The sequence below is a fragment of the Syngnathoides biaculeatus genome, chromosome 23 (genome assembly GCF_019802595.1).
Source record: "Syngnathoides biaculeatus isolate LvHL_M chromosome 23, ASM1980259v1, whole genome shotgun sequence".
NCBI lineage: Eukaryota > Metazoa > Chordata > Actinopteri > Syngnathiformes > Syngnathidae > Syngnathoides > Syngnathoides biaculeatus.
In genome coordinates this window covers 5,725,055-5,743,126 of record NC_084662.1, presented here as the reverse complement: position 1 = coordinate 5,743,126, position 18,072 = coordinate 5,725,055, and the positions used below count along the sequence as shown (strand labels likewise).

General features: G+C 50.8%; 2 protein-coding genes across 6 annotated transcripts; one reads left to right on the top strand and one right to left on the bottom strand.

The window, feature by feature from the left end:
• Positions 1-112: 112 nt before the first annotated feature.
• On the bottom strand, positions 113-4,177 carry mei4 (meiosis-specific, MEI4 homolog (S. cerevisiae)). Of its 3 annotated transcripts, none has more exons than XM_061811417.1 (5): positions 3,359-4,177; positions 2,338-3,230; positions 916-1,343; positions 427-552; positions 113-355 (listed from the first exon to the last, which is right to left on the bottom strand). In XM_061811417.1, exons 2-5 carry the CDS (start codon positions 2,510-2,512, stop codon positions 113-115), a joined length of 972 nt encoding a protein of 323 aa, XP_061667401.1. In that variant the 5' UTR covers positions 2,513-3,230; positions 3,359-4,177. The 3 variants fall into 3 exon arrangements, with proteins under 3 accessions (XP_061667401.1, XP_061667400.1, XP_061667402.1); XM_061811416.1 differs by having other exon boundaries at positions 2,338-2,547; positions 3,929-4,177; XM_061811418.1 differs by having other exon boundaries at positions 2,338-2,547; positions 4,039-4,177.
• On the top strand, positions 1,327-17,993 carry bub1 (BUB1 mitotic checkpoint serine/threonine kinase). 3 transcript variants are annotated; one of them, XM_061811408.1, is made up of 22 exons: positions 1,327-1,644; positions 5,584-5,643; positions 5,713-5,854; positions 6,168-6,364; positions 6,453-6,496; positions 6,569-6,618; positions 7,969-8,012; positions 8,584-8,878; positions 10,319-10,415; positions 10,488-10,598; positions 10,682-10,783; positions 11,541-11,592; positions 12,542-12,617; positions 12,694-12,853; positions 14,167-14,236; positions 14,450-15,066; positions 15,131-15,231; positions 15,700-15,861; positions 16,419-16,576; positions 16,641-16,818; positions 17,460-17,566; positions 17,665-17,993. In XM_061811408.1, exons 3-22 carry the CDS (start codon positions 5,762-5,764, stop codon positions 17,870-17,872), a joined length of 2,922 nt encoding a protein of 973 aa, XP_061667392.1. In that variant the 5' UTR covers positions 1,327-1,644; positions 5,584-5,643; positions 5,713-5,761; the 3' UTR covers positions 17,873-17,993. The 3 variants fall into 3 exon arrangements, with proteins under 3 accessions (XP_061667392.1, XP_061667391.1, XP_061667390.1); XM_061811407.1 differs by lacking the exon at positions 1,327-1,644 and adding an exon at positions 4,260-4,399 and having other exon boundaries at positions 14,170-14,236; XM_061811406.1 differs by lacking the exon at positions 1,327-1,644 and adding an exon at positions 4,260-4,399.
• The last annotated feature ends 79 nt before the right edge of the window (positions 17,994-18,072 follow it).

The window sequence follows — 18,072 nt, the reverse complement described above, 5'->3', positions numbered from 1 at the left end:
TTGATAGCTGGAGCAAACTGACGTCATTGTCATCATTGTAGCAGCAAAAGCTGGCAAAAACATTTGAGATTGGATTTGGGGCACAACAATAAACCCCGTAGACAACTTGACGTCAAGGAGAATTTGGAGCGCAAGATGAAAGGTTTTGTGTCCTTATGAGCGCGGCCACCCTCCACACGCTGACGGCCAAGAGGGGAAATTCCTGCGAAAGAGCAAACGTTTGTTGTTCCAAGTAGCGCAGGCTCTCCGTCTGCTCTGACGAGCGCACGTCGCTCAGCAGCTCCTCCAGAATTGTCAGCAGGCGCAAGGCGTTGTGGTACTCGTCCACGGGAATCTCGTCCACGCTGGCGTTCTCCTGGACACAAAAACCCACATTAGGATTTCGGCCGAGTGGGGCGCCGTGCAATGTTCTGTGCGTGTGACGACCTGGATGGCGCGGCACAGCGCATCCGCCAGCCCGCCGACCTCAGACAGGATGTGACCAACCAGGAAGGTCTTTGCCACGCGACTCCTCCCCAACGTCGCCAAGCACGACGCCAGCACGTCCGCCGTCTGGAAGAAGGCGGCCGTCTTTGAAGCTCGTATGGGTTGAAACTTGTCGGGCTGACGCATCAAAAGGACTGCGACCTTTCCAACAACCTCACGTGGCCTTAAAGTGCAGGCGCAACGCTACGGTTGACGAGAGCAGTAGAAGAGCTCGTGTTCGTCAGTCATTGATCGGGAATGATTTTGTTGTGGAGGAATTCAGAGCCGTTTCAAGTGTTCAATTCACGATTCTGAGAAAAAAAAAGGAGACGTGGCGAGCGATATTTTGCTCTCTCGAGTCGCCGCGGCGTTTGCACCGCTGAGCGGGGCCCTCAAGACATCAAGACCATTTTCAATGACATTCCAGAATCTTTGTCACGTTTGACTTACCAGGTGGTGGCTGCTGTGTAGCAAGATGGCGGTGAGCTCCCTCAGGGAGGTCTGGAGCTGCGTTGTCATGCGGGCGGAGAGCGCACCTCGCGAAGAGAACGGGTCCGTGGCTCGGGCAAACGCTTGGCACGCCTTCACGGCGAGCTGGCCCGCTCCCCCGACTAGCGAGCGCTCCCGGAACACGGCCGCCAACGCGTCCAGGAGCCGGCACGGCGCGTCCGCCGAGATGTCGCCCGTCTCCGTGTCCTGGCCCGGCCCGAGCCACAGCGGGTCATCTCGTAGGAAGTCGCAGAACGAGCGCAAGAAGCGCTCGTGAGGAAGCTCCACCCTTTGCTGATTGGAGGGAAACTGCTGCTGCTGCTGCTGGGGCGGCACAAGCTGAAAGAGTTCCGGAGTGTCCGAGTCACTTTCCGTGGTCGCGTCGGGACCTGACAAACACACACAAGTCCTGCGCTAGTCTCCTGACTATTATGGGACGGCAACACGAGTCAGGTTGGGCACGGACGACTTAGAAATCCATTAGAACCAGGACTAACATTCCCATTCTTTTGGAATGGTTCCTTCTTCTGATTCCTCAAGTTGGGTGAGGCCCCAACAAAACCCCCCAAAAAAGGGCCGAGTGCCGACCAAAAGAGTCTTAACTTGATGGAAATAAGAGTGAAGTAATAAAATCCAGTAAGTCCAATGGCAATTTTGAGGCAGCTAACGAGCCGAACTGTGACTCAAACGGTAAGTCAACGCGAATGCAAATGCAAATACAGTCAGTCACCAGCTAACTTAAGATCTGTACTTTCGATACCACGCTATGAAAACATTTTGAGTTAAAAATGGGCCTGTTGCTAATTGGGATTTGATTGTCAAACTGTTCTGGTTTCGTCCCACGTCACCGTACACCAATTTAGCCCATTTGTCCGAGCGCACTAACTCGGTGACAAATGAAGGACCCTGGAAAGGGCAATAGTTACAGAACCTCAGGGTCATAGCACTGGTTAAAAATGAGCCAGGAAGAAATTCACTGTCAAGTTCATAAAAAGGATAATTCCAGAGGTTCTGTTGATTTGAACTTTTATTTGATGCAATAAGCCAATCCATCAGCGTAGGAAGATAGGGGAGGTTATATTGATGCGTAAAACTCGTCTTCAACCCAATTTTATCTTCTTTGCCTTTCGACTCAGCACTTTTTTCTTTGAACTTTCCGTAGCCCCACGTTCGTTTTCATGCTTCAGCTTTCCACGACGGGCAGCGGGGGGTGGTTTGAAAGTGCTCCGTAAATAAAGTTGGGTTGAATCAAACGCTTATTTGAGGTTGGGCCACAAAGAGCGGACGGCTCTACTTTGGACCTCGCAAACCTTTTTTGAGCCCGTCCACAAAAGAAGCGGATTTGTTCCGACCCAAACGAAAGGCCGAGCCTCCCTGAGGCACCTGCGCTTTGCTTTGCCGTGGCGATGAGCAGGGCCCGTCGAAGGCCGAGCACCTCCTGCTGCAGCAGCTCCGCTTTGCGCCTCCACGTCTGCTCGCTTTCCCTCAGCCTCGCCGCCAAAGTCTCAACGAAGTGGCCGACGGCGCCGCCTGCCGGTCTCCGCCTGATCGCTGACATCGCAAGCGCGACGCTCGCTTTGGCCAAAAAACCCTCTGGAGATACACACACACACACACACAATCATCGGAGCACCACCCCTACGGTGAAAAATCAGAATCAGATTTAATGGCCAAGTATGTCAACAACACACAAGGAATTTGTCACCGGCAGTCGGTGCATCCCTGGTACGACCCGAGTCACAATTGTGCAAAGATACAGAGTCTTCTCGTGGAAGTCTGGTGTGGCGGAAAAATAGGTTACAATAGTACAGGACAGAGGCCAGTAAGACGACACAGAAATGAGAAACTAGACAAACAAGAGAGGAGCTTGAAAGTTTTTTTACTCTCTCAAAGACGACGGAAACAGGCAAGAGACTGGAGAGAGTAGCGCTCCACTTGCCGGAGACAAATTCCTTGTGTTTTTGACATACTTGACAAAGATGATTCTCATTCAAGAGAAACGACAGAGGTGAGAGAAAAACAAGACGAGTCGAGAAATCAACGACAAGACTGGAGAAAACAAATGAGTGAGTCCGAAGAAGGCAGAACAGCGGTGAGGTGGGAGTGCATCAGGGATCTGCTCTCAGACCCTTCCCGTTTTTGCTGTGATACTGGATAGGCTGACAGATGACGTTGGACTGAAATCCCCCTGGATCATGATATTCACAGATGACGTTATCATCTGCAGTGAAAGCAGGGAGAGGGTGGAGAAACCATTGGAACGACAGACGGATGCACTGGAAAGGAGAGGAATGAAGATTAGCCCAAGTAAAACAGAATATACGTGCGTGAATGAGATGGGTGGAGGGGGAAGACTGAGGCTTCAAGGGTTCAAGAGATGGCGAGGGTGGACGACTTCACATACTCGGGGGTCAACAATCCAGAGCAATGGTGAGGGTGCTAAGGAAGTGAAGAAACAGGTCCAAGCGGGGTGGAACGCTTGGCGGAAGGTGACAGAAGAGTCTCTGCTAGGATGAAGGGCAAAGTTTATAAAACAGTGCTGAGGCCAACCGTGATGGACGGATAGATTCGAGACTGCGGCACTGAAGAAACAACGGAAAGCAGAAATGAAGATGGTGAGGTTCTCGCTCGGAGTGAGCAGGTTAGATACGATATGAAATGAGCTCATTAGCGGGACAGCCAAAGTTGGACGTTTTGGAGACGAGGTTCGAGAGAGCAGACTTCCATGGTTTGGACATGTCCAGAGGAGAGACAGTGAGTATAGCGGTAGAAGGCTGCTCAAGATGGAGCTGCCAGGCAAAAGAGCGAGAGAGAGGATGACCAAAGGAAAATTTGATGGATGTTGGGAGGGAAAAGATGACAAGCTGGGGCCACCCCTAACGGGACACGGGTATTACTTAGCTCAGATTTCAAGTGCGGACTACAGTAGTTGTGACTTGGAAAAAAAAAAAAAAAAGTTTGAAAGAAATGAAACCTTGCAGGCATCTGCGGCTTTCCATTCGACGAGCTAACGATGCTAATTGACGCTAGCTTTAGCCGACGTTTGCGTACATTTATGGATATTACACAGTTACATGTACTCGCCGGTTGTTGCAGCGAACGACTGGAGCTTCAACTAAGTATATTTCTCATCGGAATGTCATGAAAATAAAACATTTGAAACGTTTCAACGCAACAAGCACGCAAGTGACGTCACGGTGCGGACCTCCATTTTTTTTCAGAAACTTTATCGAAGAAGAAGAGAAGACGAAGAAGAACTACAGCGGCGCTGCTATTGGCTGAGCGCGATATTTAAAACAAAACCACCGAAAACAGCAAGTGTTGACCGAGGCTTCCGTCGATGACAGTTTTTGAGGAACGAGACAAGAAGTTATTTCTGGATTTAAGATTTTTATTCATTTATTATTCACCACAAAAGGGAAATGGATGTGGCCGCTTGTTTAAAGTAAGTGAGATGACGAACACCTCACGGAAAAACAAAACAAAACTTCTCGTCTTGCTGGGCCTCGTCATTTGTGCTTTTCGACCTTCGCGATTTACTCAGCCGGGAAAGAAAACCGTTCACACTATTTTCTCCTTATTTGTCCTGGGTAAGTAAAGAGCGCATCATTTGGACTCTTGACGGTCACAAATGCAACGTCGACGTCGGCCTTTCTTGATGCATCAAAGCAATAAAGACCTCGATCAGCCACAGACCACCCAACTAACAAACAGGAGGGCAAAGTTATAACATTTTCACGTAAAACCCATTAAAAAAAAGAAAGCGAGTCACAATTGGGCTTTTCGACATATGCGTTTTTACTTAAAAATAGCTCTTGATGTAATAAGGTTTGCAAATTCCAATACAAAATCAGTTCACAAGGGTTGTTTGGTTAGTGAACCCCAACCATATTCTTGTTAGTATTCATATCATTTATTCAAAAGTCTTATTCCAGCTGACACAGAGGTATTGATTCACTGCATGAAAGAAACCCTTGAACAAATTAAGTCAGTTTCAATCAAATAGATGAAGGGCTTCAAAACTGGTTCTTTGCCCCTTTTGAACATCACTACCAGGGTTTGTTCGTTAGTTCAAATGTCAAGATATATAATTCTGTAAAACAAGCAAGGAATCTAAATAAAATTTATCAGTAGTTTTATTCCAGCGTTGTAATCATGTCAGTGGTGTTTGCAAAAGTGTAACTTGGGCCGACTTGACTGCCCTCAACAAATATGACGGGTCCGTTTGCTTCGGTTTAACCTTCGCGGATAACTGAGTACAAGTTGCGGGCTGGCCAGAGGCGTCCCCCGAGGCCAACGCGGTCCAAGGGGGGCCTTTCGCAATCACATCAATTCAAGTATTGGACTTAAGTTCGCATTAGACTATATGATAATAAATAATGTCCCAAAACAACTGAATTAAACTAAAAAAAAAAAAACCTGGCGTGGAAGTTTTTCCTCACTTGATGGCATGAGGACTTATAAAACCGAGATTTATTTGAATGGCGCGATTCAGCATAGCAGAAACACAAATGACTGGGACTACTTACGCATTTATTCCCTGGGGTGGGGTGGCCAACTAACCCTAACCATAATGGTCAAACTCATAACTAATAACTAACTAACTCATGGTCAAATGTCTTTTGGCAGAGCATTTGAAAGGCGTTTCAGCTCGTACACAGGAGATGACCCCCTGGACGTCTGGCTTCAGTGAGTCACGCCTCTTTTCTGCTAATTTAGCCTTTGGCCAGCAGCCGAGCGTCACATTGCACTTGGCAGGTTTGTGGAGCAATTGGACCAAAGCTTACCTGCGAGCGGCAGCAGTGAAATGTCGCTGGTACTTGAGCGGCTACTGCAGACCTTCATCGGGGTGGAGCGATACGCCGACGATGTGCGATTTGTCAACATGTGCATCAGATGTGTAAGTGCGCCTGTCCACTTACTTTGCTTTGTGAGTGTGTGAGAGAGACAGGAGTCGAGTTCATCTCCTAAGTCTTGATCACAACAGTCTTACGTGGCTTCACGTCACAGTAAAAGGGGCCAGAATCCAGATGTCAGGGGGTTTAGTGCCCCAGGGCAAATGTGGTTCAACAGAATGCCAGAGTGGAGAAAGAAGTCTCCAGTCAAAGTTGAGACATTTCTACAGCGGTAGCTGCTCTAATTTCCGCAGGTTGGCCATTCCAGAGTACCGCAGCTGAATGGGCAATGCCCTTATAGAGGTTTGTTGTTTGCAGGCCACTTACTACGCTGAGCCCATCGCCGTATTCCATTATATCTTCAACAAAGGTGTGGGCACAAAGACGGCAGCGCTTTATGTGGCCTGGGCTCAGTACTTTGAGCGCCAAGCCATGCCGGAGCAAGCCGACGCCGTTTACCGGAAAGCTCTGGAGAAGCGAGCCCGCCCCCCTGAAAGCGTGCTGCAAGAATACAGGTAACAGTTGACGCAAGCGCCAACGGTGTGTTTTCTTGCTCTTGTACTCGATAATCATTTGACTCCAAATTGTGCCTGTGACCCTCAGGCAGTTTCAGGCCAGAAGCGGAAGCCAGGAGGCGGTGTCAGGAGGTCGGTGTTCATTTCGTCCCACCTCAGGTGTCGGGTTCTGCCGCTAAACAATCGCTGCTGGATTTGTCGTAGGAGGTCCAAAGCCGCCGTCAGACTGCGCCCCTGCTGCCGCTCCGTCACAGGTGCTCGTTCGTCTCCTTTGTCAGGATTTGCTTTGACCAATGACTAGCGCTCGGCTAACGTTACCACGGCCGCAAGCGCCGCTCAATGTCGAATAGAAATAAACTCGGTGCCGTCATGGTTCTGAAGTCCGACCCGGTCACTGTAAACAAGCACGCGTAAGACGAGTGTTACACTGAGCGTCCATATTATATTTTGTTAGGGAAATCACTGAACCTTGACTCATTTGTTCAAACAATAGCCGTCACAGTGATAGTTAGGAGTGTGGGTGTAGCGGGGGGGGGGGGGGGACGATCGCCGCATCCACGTCGGATAGCTGCTCAATGCACGATATTTTATTACACCCCTGACTGCCAAGCCGCGGAGGCGAAAGTTCTTTGCCTCCAGTGTCAACGCATTGGAAGTCACCACGAATGAGAGCGCTTCTTACAAAAGGGAGGACGACAAGTGACTAGACAAAGGTGCGTGGTAATTACTAAGCTATCCTTACAGTCGGTCCCAAAACACTGCGGAATACGTGGTTTGGTGAAACGGTACACTTGTCCCGTAGGTCTGCCTGGAACCGAATTTTTGCTGAGAGTAGCCACCCTCGAAAAACAAAATAGGCCGATTCATGTCTTTAGCGATACACGTATAAATACAAAGTAGTACATAGCCACACCGGATGCCGAGAAACCATACAATGAAGACGACAAGAGTAGGATGGCTCCAAGCAATATTCTTGTGTAGAAAGAGTGACAGCGGGAAAATAAGCAAAATGGGGACACATTTCACTTTCACCGACCACTACGAAAAACATTTCCCATCGAGGTGTCTCCCCAAATAACCTCCACAGGCGCTTAGTTGGTACCCTTCAAGTGGTTGGTTGGTTGGTTGGTTCTCTTTACAAGCGACTACTTCCAATGAGTTGTGCCTCTTTGGGCAAAAGGTTTGTTTGCACCAAAACGGACCCTGGATTATTGGTGGGTATGCATGGTCTGAAGAGCTTCGAAAGTTGTTCACAAAGTATGAAAAGCTTGACAAATACCGATTTGCCCACGCACGATTCAAACACAAACCTGCATACGCGCCGTCAGTCAATAGGGGCCATTGTGTCGACTGCAACGCGCAACCGAGGTAGCGCGATTGCGGTCAAGAAGAGATGCACTTTCCATCGTCTTCTTAACCAAATGGCAAGAAAACAAAGCACACCGGGAGTCACTCAAGAGGAGGTAACGGTCAGCCGCTAAGCTGAGCTCGCAACGGGGAACTTGGCAACCTCATTTCAGAGTGTCAAAGTGTTGAGTAGCTGCTGCCCCCCCTCAACTCATCTGCCTTCTTCTTCTTCTTCTTCTTCCTCTGCTCCTTCTTAGGCCACAGTGGAGTTACCAGGCAGCGGCGTCTTCTATGTCCACATGTAAGCTACAGCGATACGCCCAAACTACACAGCGGGACAAATGGTGTCCATCGTACGCAGACCATGTTGTGTCGGGTGACGTTTTTTCAATTTGTTTTCAACACGCTAAAGACTACCGTGAAACCCTTGAGGATCACTCATGTGATACCGTGTCAGAATCGGAATCCGCTTTAATGGGCAAGTGTGGAACTACACACAAGGAATTTGTCTCCGGTAGTCGATGCCGCCCCAGTGCGACGTTCTCGTTGAGTGCGGAGAAGTATGTTGACAAATCCAAAATGGAATGATTTCAAAGGTCACATTTGCTATTTTATAGATTTCATATCCAGAAAAAACAAAGTTAAAAAAAGATTGGAGTTAGAGTCGTTGTCAACGGTGCTCCACGTATGCCTGAATCCGACACTATTTCACTTCAATTTTTCGGAACACCGTCGTGGGCCAGTTCGTACGTTATTTGTAATGTGTCGCATTAAGATCGGACCGAATGACGTGACCCTTTTGAGCGTTTTGAGATGTTTAAAAGATTTCTAAGGAAATAAACAAATGTTTCCATGTGACCTTCGGCCCGCAGAGTGTCCCGCTCGGAAACGCCGAGCGCCTCCGGCCCCGAACCCGACCCCGACCGCGTGATCACGTACATGTACTCCAAGGAAGCGCTGGAATGCGACAGATCCGAGCTTTGCTTCGAGGAAGCGCGAGCGCGGACGTACTTCGAGAAGAGGAAGCGACGGCGGGAGGCTGACGAGCGACAAAGGCCGCCGTCGGCCACCTTCCCTTCTGAGCCGTGTCCCGTTGTCAGCGAAGATGACAATAAGGCTGCCGGGACGCTGTGGTGCCAACTGAACCAGATGTGCAGCACGCTGACGGTGAGCCGGCCCGTTCGGACCGCCGATCGGGAAGCGGCCAAATCAGCTTCTCTTAACCCTATTTTGCGGCTTAAAACCTCCAGTACAGTACAAAGTTAGTGTAAATCTATTTTTTAAAAGTGGCTCACAGTTTTGAGGACCCGGGTTCAATCCGGCCCCTCCCTGTGTGGAGTTTGCATGTTCTTCGTGCGTCTGCGTGGCTTTTCTCCGGGTGGGCACGCCGCTTTCCTCCCACATCTCACATCCCCGTCGGTGCGACTGTTGTCTGTCTCCATGGGGCCCTGGGATTGGCTTGGAACCAGTTCAGGGCGGAGCCCGCCTCCTGTCTGATGACGGCTGGGATGGGCTCCGGCACTCCCTGCGACCTTTGTGAGGATAACGGATGGCTGGATTTTTTTTTTTTTTTTTTTTTTTCCAAAGCCTGAAAAAGTTTGTAAGTTTCACATTTTACCCAAACTTAGCATGCCAGTGTTCTCGGTTAGGGTGACATTGTTGACAGGCAGTACTCGTCATAAGCTGCGAGGGGTTAGTGTGCCTCCGAGTTCCAAATCTTTTGCCGTAAGTGATTGCATGCCCTCTTTGACAGTAGATGTGACCGATATTCACTAAGGGAGGCGCATCTTTTGGAACTGGATCTCGTCGTATTGTGTATTTAGGACCGGGAAATGTGTCTGTCAGCCCCAATCTCTGCCTGCATTGCCCCAGTGAACAAGAGACTTTGTCAACGGCATTCTAGGTGAAAAATGGAAACTGTTTTTGGACACATTGTTTGGTCCCGACGGTTATTTCGGGGTCTGTTTCATCCAGGTTCTACTGTATAGCTTTCTCTGTCTTGCTACGAATCTCTAGCGCTCAGTCGTGTGTGTCCCCCCCCCCTCCCCCCCACCTTATCCCACTTGTCAGTCTTTCATTCTTCTTCTCTAGATCTTTATATTGCTCTCGCTATGAATCGCTAACCCTCCTTTTCTATGTCCTCTTACTTTTTGTGCTCCGGTTCTCTACCGATCTGGATCTTTTTATTTCTCTGCGTCACACTCACTCAAGTTTCTGTCAGTCTCCCTCCCCACTGCATCTCCTGCGGTATTTCGGTGACGTGCGGTGAGCTTCACGGCCGGTGAGGCGCTGACCCGAGAGTCGGATTCACAAATGTGTGAGCCTTCAAAGTTCAGCCGTGCAAGCGGGACTCAACGGCAACGGCAAATAACCTGCTGGCAATTTGCAGCGAAGCATGGGTGCAATCAAGCGATGACTTACAGGCAGAACTTCTTCATTAACCCGCCAGAGCTCCGTGTAGTGGACAAATTGCACAAGGAGAATTCTGTGTGACTTCAACATGTAACATCATTCCTGTTTTGTGAAAAAGTTAGAAGACGACGGGCTGAAAGATGAGTCGGTCGGACTCGGCGTTCATGAAATCAAATTTGCTTTTCCGTTTGCCAGATGTGTGCCGCGGGCAATCCTTCGGCCCATCCTACCCAGAAGGCTTTTGGGCAAGAGGAAGGCAGGAGTGATGCACGAGGCGAGGAGAACCTCAATAGTGAGTTTCTTGCGCCCTAAAAATCCCGCCGTGACCCGACTCGGAACATTTTTGCGTGCGTCCGCCCTCCAGCGACGAGCGTGCCGAACGTTCCCAACGTCACTCCCGGCAAGTCGCCGAGGTGCCCGCGCGCCGCCGCCACACCGTCGCGCACGTCGCCGTCTCCCACCCGCCAGGCCGTGGGTAAGCCCCTCCTTCGTCATTGCCACCTTGACGTGCGGGTGACCCGCTTCGACGACGGCGGTCTTGTGTGCGTGTGTTTGTAGATGCGATCGTGGGAATGTTCCAGGCCCCCGCGCTCGCCGAGGATCCCTTGGGTGCCGGGTCGGCATTATTCAGCGCCAGGAAGCCGTTGCGTATTGCGAACGGTGAGCGCCTTCTTTGGCTTTTCGTGGGAGCATTTTGGGATAACATCACCCAGAGGAAAAAAAGTGGCTCAGGGGAGCAAAGTCTGCGCTTCCCTGCTTGAGCTGCTGCCGCTCTTTTCAAATATTCCGTTTTGTTTACTGTTGTCACATTTACACGTTCAAGTCAAGTTATTAGTGCCCACCTCTTTCTGTCAATATGTGGTGCTGTACTGTGTGTACCTTTAGGGAAAAAAATATATCACTTTAGCAAATGGCTACAGTATGAGTCAAAAATTTTCGAGGGTCTCACTGTTTTCTCGTGTGTATTTTATCCATATGTACACACTATATGTGTCTGTTAGTTTTTCATAGTTTTGCTGACTGTAGATTTTTGAGAAGCAGACATTGTTGTGAGAAGTCTTTTCCTAAATATTTCCATTCCATTCCATTCAACCTTTCAAAGCGCTGCTATTTTGCGCACAAAAGGTGCAGCAACACACACAGACGGCGCATAGGCCAATCTTGGGGTCATCTTGGGTGTACCTTCCCTCTCACTGTTGGTGGCGCTTATGAGGGGATCTGCTCTGCCTCTCCTTCTTACATGCTGAATGTCTTCCAGTAGAGCTAAGTGCTGCCGCTTGGTATGTTGTGGTAATAAACTGAAAGAGTGCAACTCTAGCTTGTCATTTGCCTGTGTAGTGTACTGTCACATGTTCCAAAACATGCTTGAAAATGTTGATGACGTATAAACGCTTGGTCCCCTCTTTCTGTCCGTCAGGATCCTCTTCCGCCGCTTCGGAGCGCTTCACCATCTACCGGGATGATGCCAGGTCAGTCGGGAGATGACGGCCAGTAAAACGTCACAACGTGAACCTAACCCTTTCTTGATCTGCAATGACGCAAATCAACATTTTACTGCTAAAATCATGAAATTTCCCTTCATTACGACCCGGCTCAACCGGCTCTTTCCAAATTAGAAGCAAAAATGGTTGTTTCCACTGTTTGCAGTTTGCGAACATGTCACATTGTCAGCTTACTCCGCTTTGGTCTTGTTTGGCTTCTGAACTCAGCTGGCGCTCAGTCCTGGGGTGGCTTTATCGTACGCGAGCGAGCGGCGACACGGCAGCAGGCTCGTGCCAAATCCTGAAAAAGCCCAAACTATTCGGCATTCCTTGCGTGTGACGAGGAGGCGTCGGCGTGCCCCACCGTTTTCAAAAGGCTCCTCCGGCGGGAGGACCTGCGGTTTCTCCTTCGCCTGAAATGCAATGAAATGGCGTGAACCTATTCTGATTGTTGTATCTCCCTCCTTCAAAGGAAGAACGCCAGGGCAAAAACAAAGCCACGAACGCCGTCCACTCGTCCGGCGGCAAAACCTCTCGATGTCGTGGTCTGCTGCTACGTCAGCGCTTCCGGTTATGAGATGGGCGAGCGTTTGGATGCGGGGGGGCGTTCTTTACCTTTTGTGGTTAGCCCACAGCTGTTGTCTGCACGTTGGCGGTCATGAGAACCTGCTGAAGTTGAAGCTTGACTTTGTGACGTCAGCTTGGGCTGGCTATCCGCTCGAGGCTTATTTGTGCTAATTTATCAGTTTTTCCTTGCGTCATCACTGGACGGACATGATGTCTCTGTGCTAAAAGTGGATCACGTTTCTTTCTTGACCTTGACTTTGACTATCTTTTGTATGATTTTCTACGGTATTGCGCTACTTTTCTTGATTTTAAAAACTGGTAACCAAACTAGTGTTTTTTTTTTGTTTTGTTTTTTTTTTTGTTTTTCCAGTAATTCGACTTCCTGCGCTCCAGCCAGGAGCAAACCGGCGCCAGGCCGAGGCTTGTCTGAGAATCTCTCATCTGCTGTGAGTTCTGCACGATCGACATCACTTGGACGTTTTTTTGGGGGTTTAACCGACAAATGTGTTTGATGGGCCCCAGGCGGCGATGGGGTCATGGTCCCAGCAGAACAAGACGGTCGAGGACTTGACCGTGTGGGGCGAAGGCACGCTGGCGTCCTGCCCCAACAACACGGCGGAATTTGCCCTGGCGGCGCGCTGCATGTCCACGCCCTTCGCGCACAGAGGGAGCGTCGGTCCAGGTAACACTTCCTGCTTCCTGTGGTGTCATGTCTTCTGAGGAGAGGCGGAAACGCTGTGTTGGGAATAACAAGTCTCTCATTCATCATTCTGTGCTCCTGAATCCTGAAAATAGAATTATGAAAAATCCTGTCCTTTTTTTCAGCGGCTTGTGGCATGTCCTAAAAACGACATTTGACATGACCCGCAACGCTGTGCAACCAGCTGCAAGCTCTGGTGGCGCGGGGGGGTGGGTGGGGGGTTTACCGACAACATTATAACTTCTAGGCACGCAAAGATGAAAATGAACATCCATCCGTCTCTTATCCTCACAAGGGTCACAGGAAAGCCGGAGCCTAATCCGGCTAGCTTTGGGCAAAAGGCGGACTATGCGCTGAACTGGTCATCAGTCAGTCACAGGGCACGTTGTCACGTAGAGTCAAAGTTCAAGTGCATAATACTGCGCATGTGTGACGCAGCCCTGAGTTCCATGATGCAAGTATGCCGGGTAGCCTAGCAGTCAGCGCTAGACGTGTGCTGGATGTCGCGTGTTCAATAAACAACGGCGTTAGAAACATTCACGCCGTCCACCTTGCGACGTAAACAACACACGTCAAGACCATCAACCGAGCGGGGCTCGATCACACGCTGTGTGTACCACTACACAGTCAGAAATGACTTCCTGACTAAGACGTTTGCAGCAGAGACTTTGCAATTGTGTGCGAGTGGCACACCGTGTGCTAATTTTGCAATACCACGATAAAAACAGCAATAGAAAAAAACGACAACTTTCCGCAAAGGTGCTTTCTCAAGTTAAAGGTGGGCTGAAATATCGCAGGAGTGCTGGAACCTATCCCAACACTGAACCCGTCGCCGGCCAAATAGAAACACTCACAATATCACCGAAGGGCGATTTCGAATCTCCAATGAATGCACGTTTTTGGGATGCGGGGGCGAAACCGGAGTGCCGGCAGAAAAGCCACGCAGTCACAGGCAGGACACATGGGCGGGGTCGGGATTTGAACCCCGGTCCTCGGAACTGTGTGTGACGCAGTCGGCCACAATTTCTCATCGGAACAATTTGGTGTGTCGAATTCTTCATTTTTAGAAGCAAAAATTGTTTTCTGCTCCATGTCAAGGTCCCGTTAGGAAAGATACCACAATGAATTCTTGGATTCTTTGATGTGATCACATGACACCGTTGTATCCACAGGCGGAGGCGGACATTTTCCGAGCAACCCCGTAAATTACAATTGAGCATGAGAGTGATTTAGCTTGACGTGATTGGTGTGGTGTTGTTTATTTATTTATTTATTTATTTATTTTTTTCCCCCAGTAGACGCGATGATGCTCACTGGTCGGGAGGCAGACGACAACACGTTTGTCAGACACTTGCACAAGCTCAGGTGAAAGGCCACACTTTCCACTTTCTGCGTTCTGCTCCTGTGAACAAATTAATCGGATGTAGCGCTAAGACACGTGATCGCAAACCTGTGCTACCTTGTCACAAATTGTGCATAATTAACTTTTTTTTTTTTTGATATCATTGTTTGTAATTTGCTGGATTAGATTTCAGTTATTTAACTTGAAATAGTTGTTGCGTGGCTCCTCCCCTTCAGTCCCATCATGGAGCAGAGTCCGCCTGACGAGAAGCTTTCCGACACCGCCGTCAGTCGGTCGGCAGCCTCCTGCGGGGGGCACGGGACCATCGTGGGAGAGGGCCTCGGCGGGCACCAGCTGGTCGCTTCTTCCGCCACCCTGGCGCAGGCCTCGCTCCCGCCGGGCGCCCTTTCCTTCAGGGACCAGACTCTCGGATCGACCGCCGCCACTGAGCCTTTTTCCGTCCTGGAGGATTTGGAGCAGAATTCCAGACAAGAAGTCGTCCAAAAGTCCGTCAGAAACGACGCCGCGACGGCGAGCGTCCGGGCCCCCGTCAGTCCGCCGAGGACGATCGGCGACCGACACGCGGCAAGTCCTGAAAAAGGGCGTCATCGTCTCTCGGGCGGCGCAACGGCGAGCGTCCGGGCCCCCGTCAGTCCGCCGAGGCCGCTCGCAAATCCCTCAAAAGAGTGTGACGCTCTCTCCGATGCCAGTCGGCTGCTTTCTGACCCCTGGAGCAGTGAGCTCATCTCGAATTTGCTGTCAGCTATGAGCCCGCCCCTCACCTCGCACCCGCACTGCATCAGCTGGCAGCGCCGCCTCCCACACATCGGCCCCAAGATGACCATCAGCATGGGTAACGCCAGCGATAACTTGGAAAGCCTCACTAGCGTCATCACGCTGACGATTCTCTCTGGCAGGAAACGCATCTTTGCGAGTGGATCGCGTCCTCGGCCAAGGGGCCTTCGCGACCGTTTATCAGGCTACCGACCCTGCCAGCTCCGACAAGATGGTGCTCAAGGTAAGATGGCACTCATTAAACAGTCCAAAGCAGATGTTTACAAGCAGAAAAAAACGGTACCCCCCCCCCCCCCCCCCCCCCCAGTCTGACGTGTCAACCAGGCTAAACATTTCCTGTTTGAGGTCAATTGCAGTGACAAAATGCCAGAATAACAAGTGAAGGAGTTTTATTATGATATCATTTTGGCGGCACGTTGGCCTCACAGTTCTGAGGTCCAGGGTTTGAGCCCGGCCTCGCCTGCGTGGAGTTTGCGTGTTCTCCCCGTGCCTTGGGCGCTCCCTTCGCTTTCCTCCCACATCCCAAAAACACGCACCGTGGATTGAACACTCTTAAATTGCGTCGTGCGTGTGACTGTGAGCGCGGCTGTTTGTTTGCTCTGTGCCCTGCGATTGGCGGGCGACCGGTTCAGGGTGTAGCCCGATGACAGCTGGCGGAATGGTGCCGCGACATGATGTGTGTGTTGAGCAGGTGCAGAAACCGGCCAATCCCTGGGAGTTTTACATCCACAGCCAGCTCGACCGTCGCCTGCCTCCGTCCATCCGTCATCTGTTCAGCCGCGCCCGCTCGGCTCACGTGTTCACGGACGGCAGCGTCCTCCTGGACGAGCTGCACAGCTACGGCACCCTGTTGGTACGTCCTGTACGGCCCATTCTTCACATACACGCTACATGGTGTGCTCTCTTGAACGAAACGAGACAAGCAAAACCAGGCAAAAACGTACTTCCTTCCAGTTCTGGTGACTGGTGGAGGGGGGCAAAACCAGCAGAGAATATCTCTCGATTGGCGTTGGAAATAAATGATAGAAAAATGTGTCTGCAGCGAAGGCATTTTTACGAAAGGGGCTTTTTCTACACCCCACGTGAAAGTGTTTGTAATGCTTGCCTTTCAAAATCATTTCCATTTCCAGATTAAAAGCAAGATCGAAGCGGGATGCATGCACGTGTAATACTTCACTGCTCAGACAGTCACGCAATCCACAATTGTCCAAAGTTTGACGTTTTGACCTCATCGGTTTAGCAGCGACTGAGCGCACCTGCTGTACCGCCTGACTCCGAAAGGTCGTGCGTGATTGAAGGAGGACACCCGCCATTCTTTAGTGCTTTTCGTTTGAAGCGTTGCCTCCGAAAGCGGAAAGAGATCTCGGCCCGCCCGCGCGCCCTCTCTTGACGCCGGTCTTTTGCCCTCAGAACGCGGTGAACGTTTACAAAGGTATCGGTGACAAAGTGATGCCGCAGCCTCTTGTCATCTACTTCACCATCTGCATCCTCCGAATGCTGGAAGAACTCCACGCGGCACGAATCATCCACGCCGACGTCAAGCCAGACAACTTCATGCTCGGACAAAGGTACGCGGCACGTTTCCTGGGTCCGGTGCGGCGCGAGTGTTCAGTGCACGCCCTGGTCGCGCAGGTTCCCGGACGACGACGACTTTGAGCCGGAGAACCTGAAGCACGGTCTGGTCCTCATCGACCTGGGTCAGAGCATCGACATGGATCTCTTCCCGGCGGGCACGGCTTTCACGACCACGTGCTTGACGTCCGGCTTCCGGTGCACGCAGATGCTCAGCGAGAAACCTTGGAACTACCAGGTCAGAGGCGCCAGTTGAATTCCATCCCCGACGTAGGGCCCGTTATCTTTCCCCACCAATCAGATTGCAGCAAGGGCCTTTGCTAAAGATCAAATCCAGTTCAGCTGTTCTCAACAAGTTGTTGATTTCTCTCATCCTTGCCTCAAGCCCCCGACAGTTCCAGCTGAAGAAAAAACTTTTTCTTTCCCAGGGACATTTCGTTGTGGTCTGAGGAAACCAAAGTTTCAACTTTTGTACAGAAGCTGTATTCACGTGCGCATTCGTACAAGAGACTTCCATGAGCGAACGTTGAAGCTGAAATGTTCCTTTGTTGTTTTCCCGGGTGACGTCAAAGACATCAGAATCAGAATCAGCTTTAACGGCCAAGTATGGAACACGAGGCACTGCAACTTTTTCCAAAAGTATCTTTGGGCCCACACAACGCAGCCCACGAGCAAAAGAACGCCGTCCCACATTGTCGCGGTGGACTTGCAGCCTCACTTGAACAAAATACTTGCAAATATCTGTCAGAATTTTGTGAGAGCAGCTGAACGTGCGTCGGGCTCGGTCAAAGCCACCAAACACGCCGGCGCGACCCGAGGCTGTCCAGATGTGGTTAAGTTGACGGACGCCGACGCTAACCGACGTGTGTATGGATGCAGACCGACTACTTTGGCGTGGCGGGCACAGTTCACGTCATGCTGCTGGGGACGTACATGCAGGTTGTGGAAGAAGACGGCGTGTGGAGGACCTGTGCCACGTTTCGCAGGTAGGACGATGAGCGCATAGACCACGCACAGAACTTTCGGTCCTTTTTGTGTTTGTGAAAACGGTTTTGTTGATGTGCGCGTGGCCGTCGCTCCTCAGGAATCCTCACAGCGACATGTGGCTGCATTTGTTCCACACGCTTCTCAACATCTCCGCCTGCCGCCCGGCCCCGGCGATCCTCGCTGACCTTCGCCGCCGTCTGACCGCCGTGCTGCGGCGCGACTACCGGGGCAAGATGGCGTCTCTCAAGAGCCGCCTGCTGGTCCTGCTCCTGGAGAACTGCAAGACCGCTCGCTCGGCGCTGTGACTGAAAATTAAAAAGGCTCGGTTGTTTGTCGACATTGGCTCCCGCCCGCAACCTAGTCGCGGGATCGGAAGGTGTCATGATGACTCGTAAATTGAAACAATAAACTTTCTGGTTTAATGACTGATTGAGTTGAGTGACTTTGACCAGAAGGTGGCGCCACAGCTCACACGGCGTCAGCAGGCTCCAGTGAACCCCGTTTA

Bases quoted from the DNA above. Each gene is read 5' to 3' on its own strand.
- mei4 (XM_061811416.1), bottom strand. From the start codon at position 3,953: ATGGAAAGCCGCAGATGCCTGCAAG. The intron at 2,548-3,928 runs GTTTCATTTCTT...GTGTATCTCCAG, and splicing joins AAGCCGCAGATGCCTGCAAG to AGGGTTTTTTGGCCAAAGCG. The intron at 553-915 runs GTAAGTCAAACG...GCCTTCTTCCAG, and splicing joins TACACAGCAGCCACCACCTG to ACGGCGGACGTGCTGGCGTC.
- bub1 (XM_061811406.1), top strand. From the start codon at position 4,377: ATGGATGTGGCCGCTTGTTTAAA. The intron at 10,416-10,487 runs GTGAGTTTCTTG...TCCGCCCTCCAG, and splicing joins AGGCGAGGAGAACCTCAATA to CGACGAGCGTGCCGAACGTT. The intron at 12,618-12,693 runs GTGAGTTCTGCA...GATGGGCCCCAG, and splicing joins CTGAGAATCTCTCATCTGCT to GCGGCGATGGGGTCATGGTC.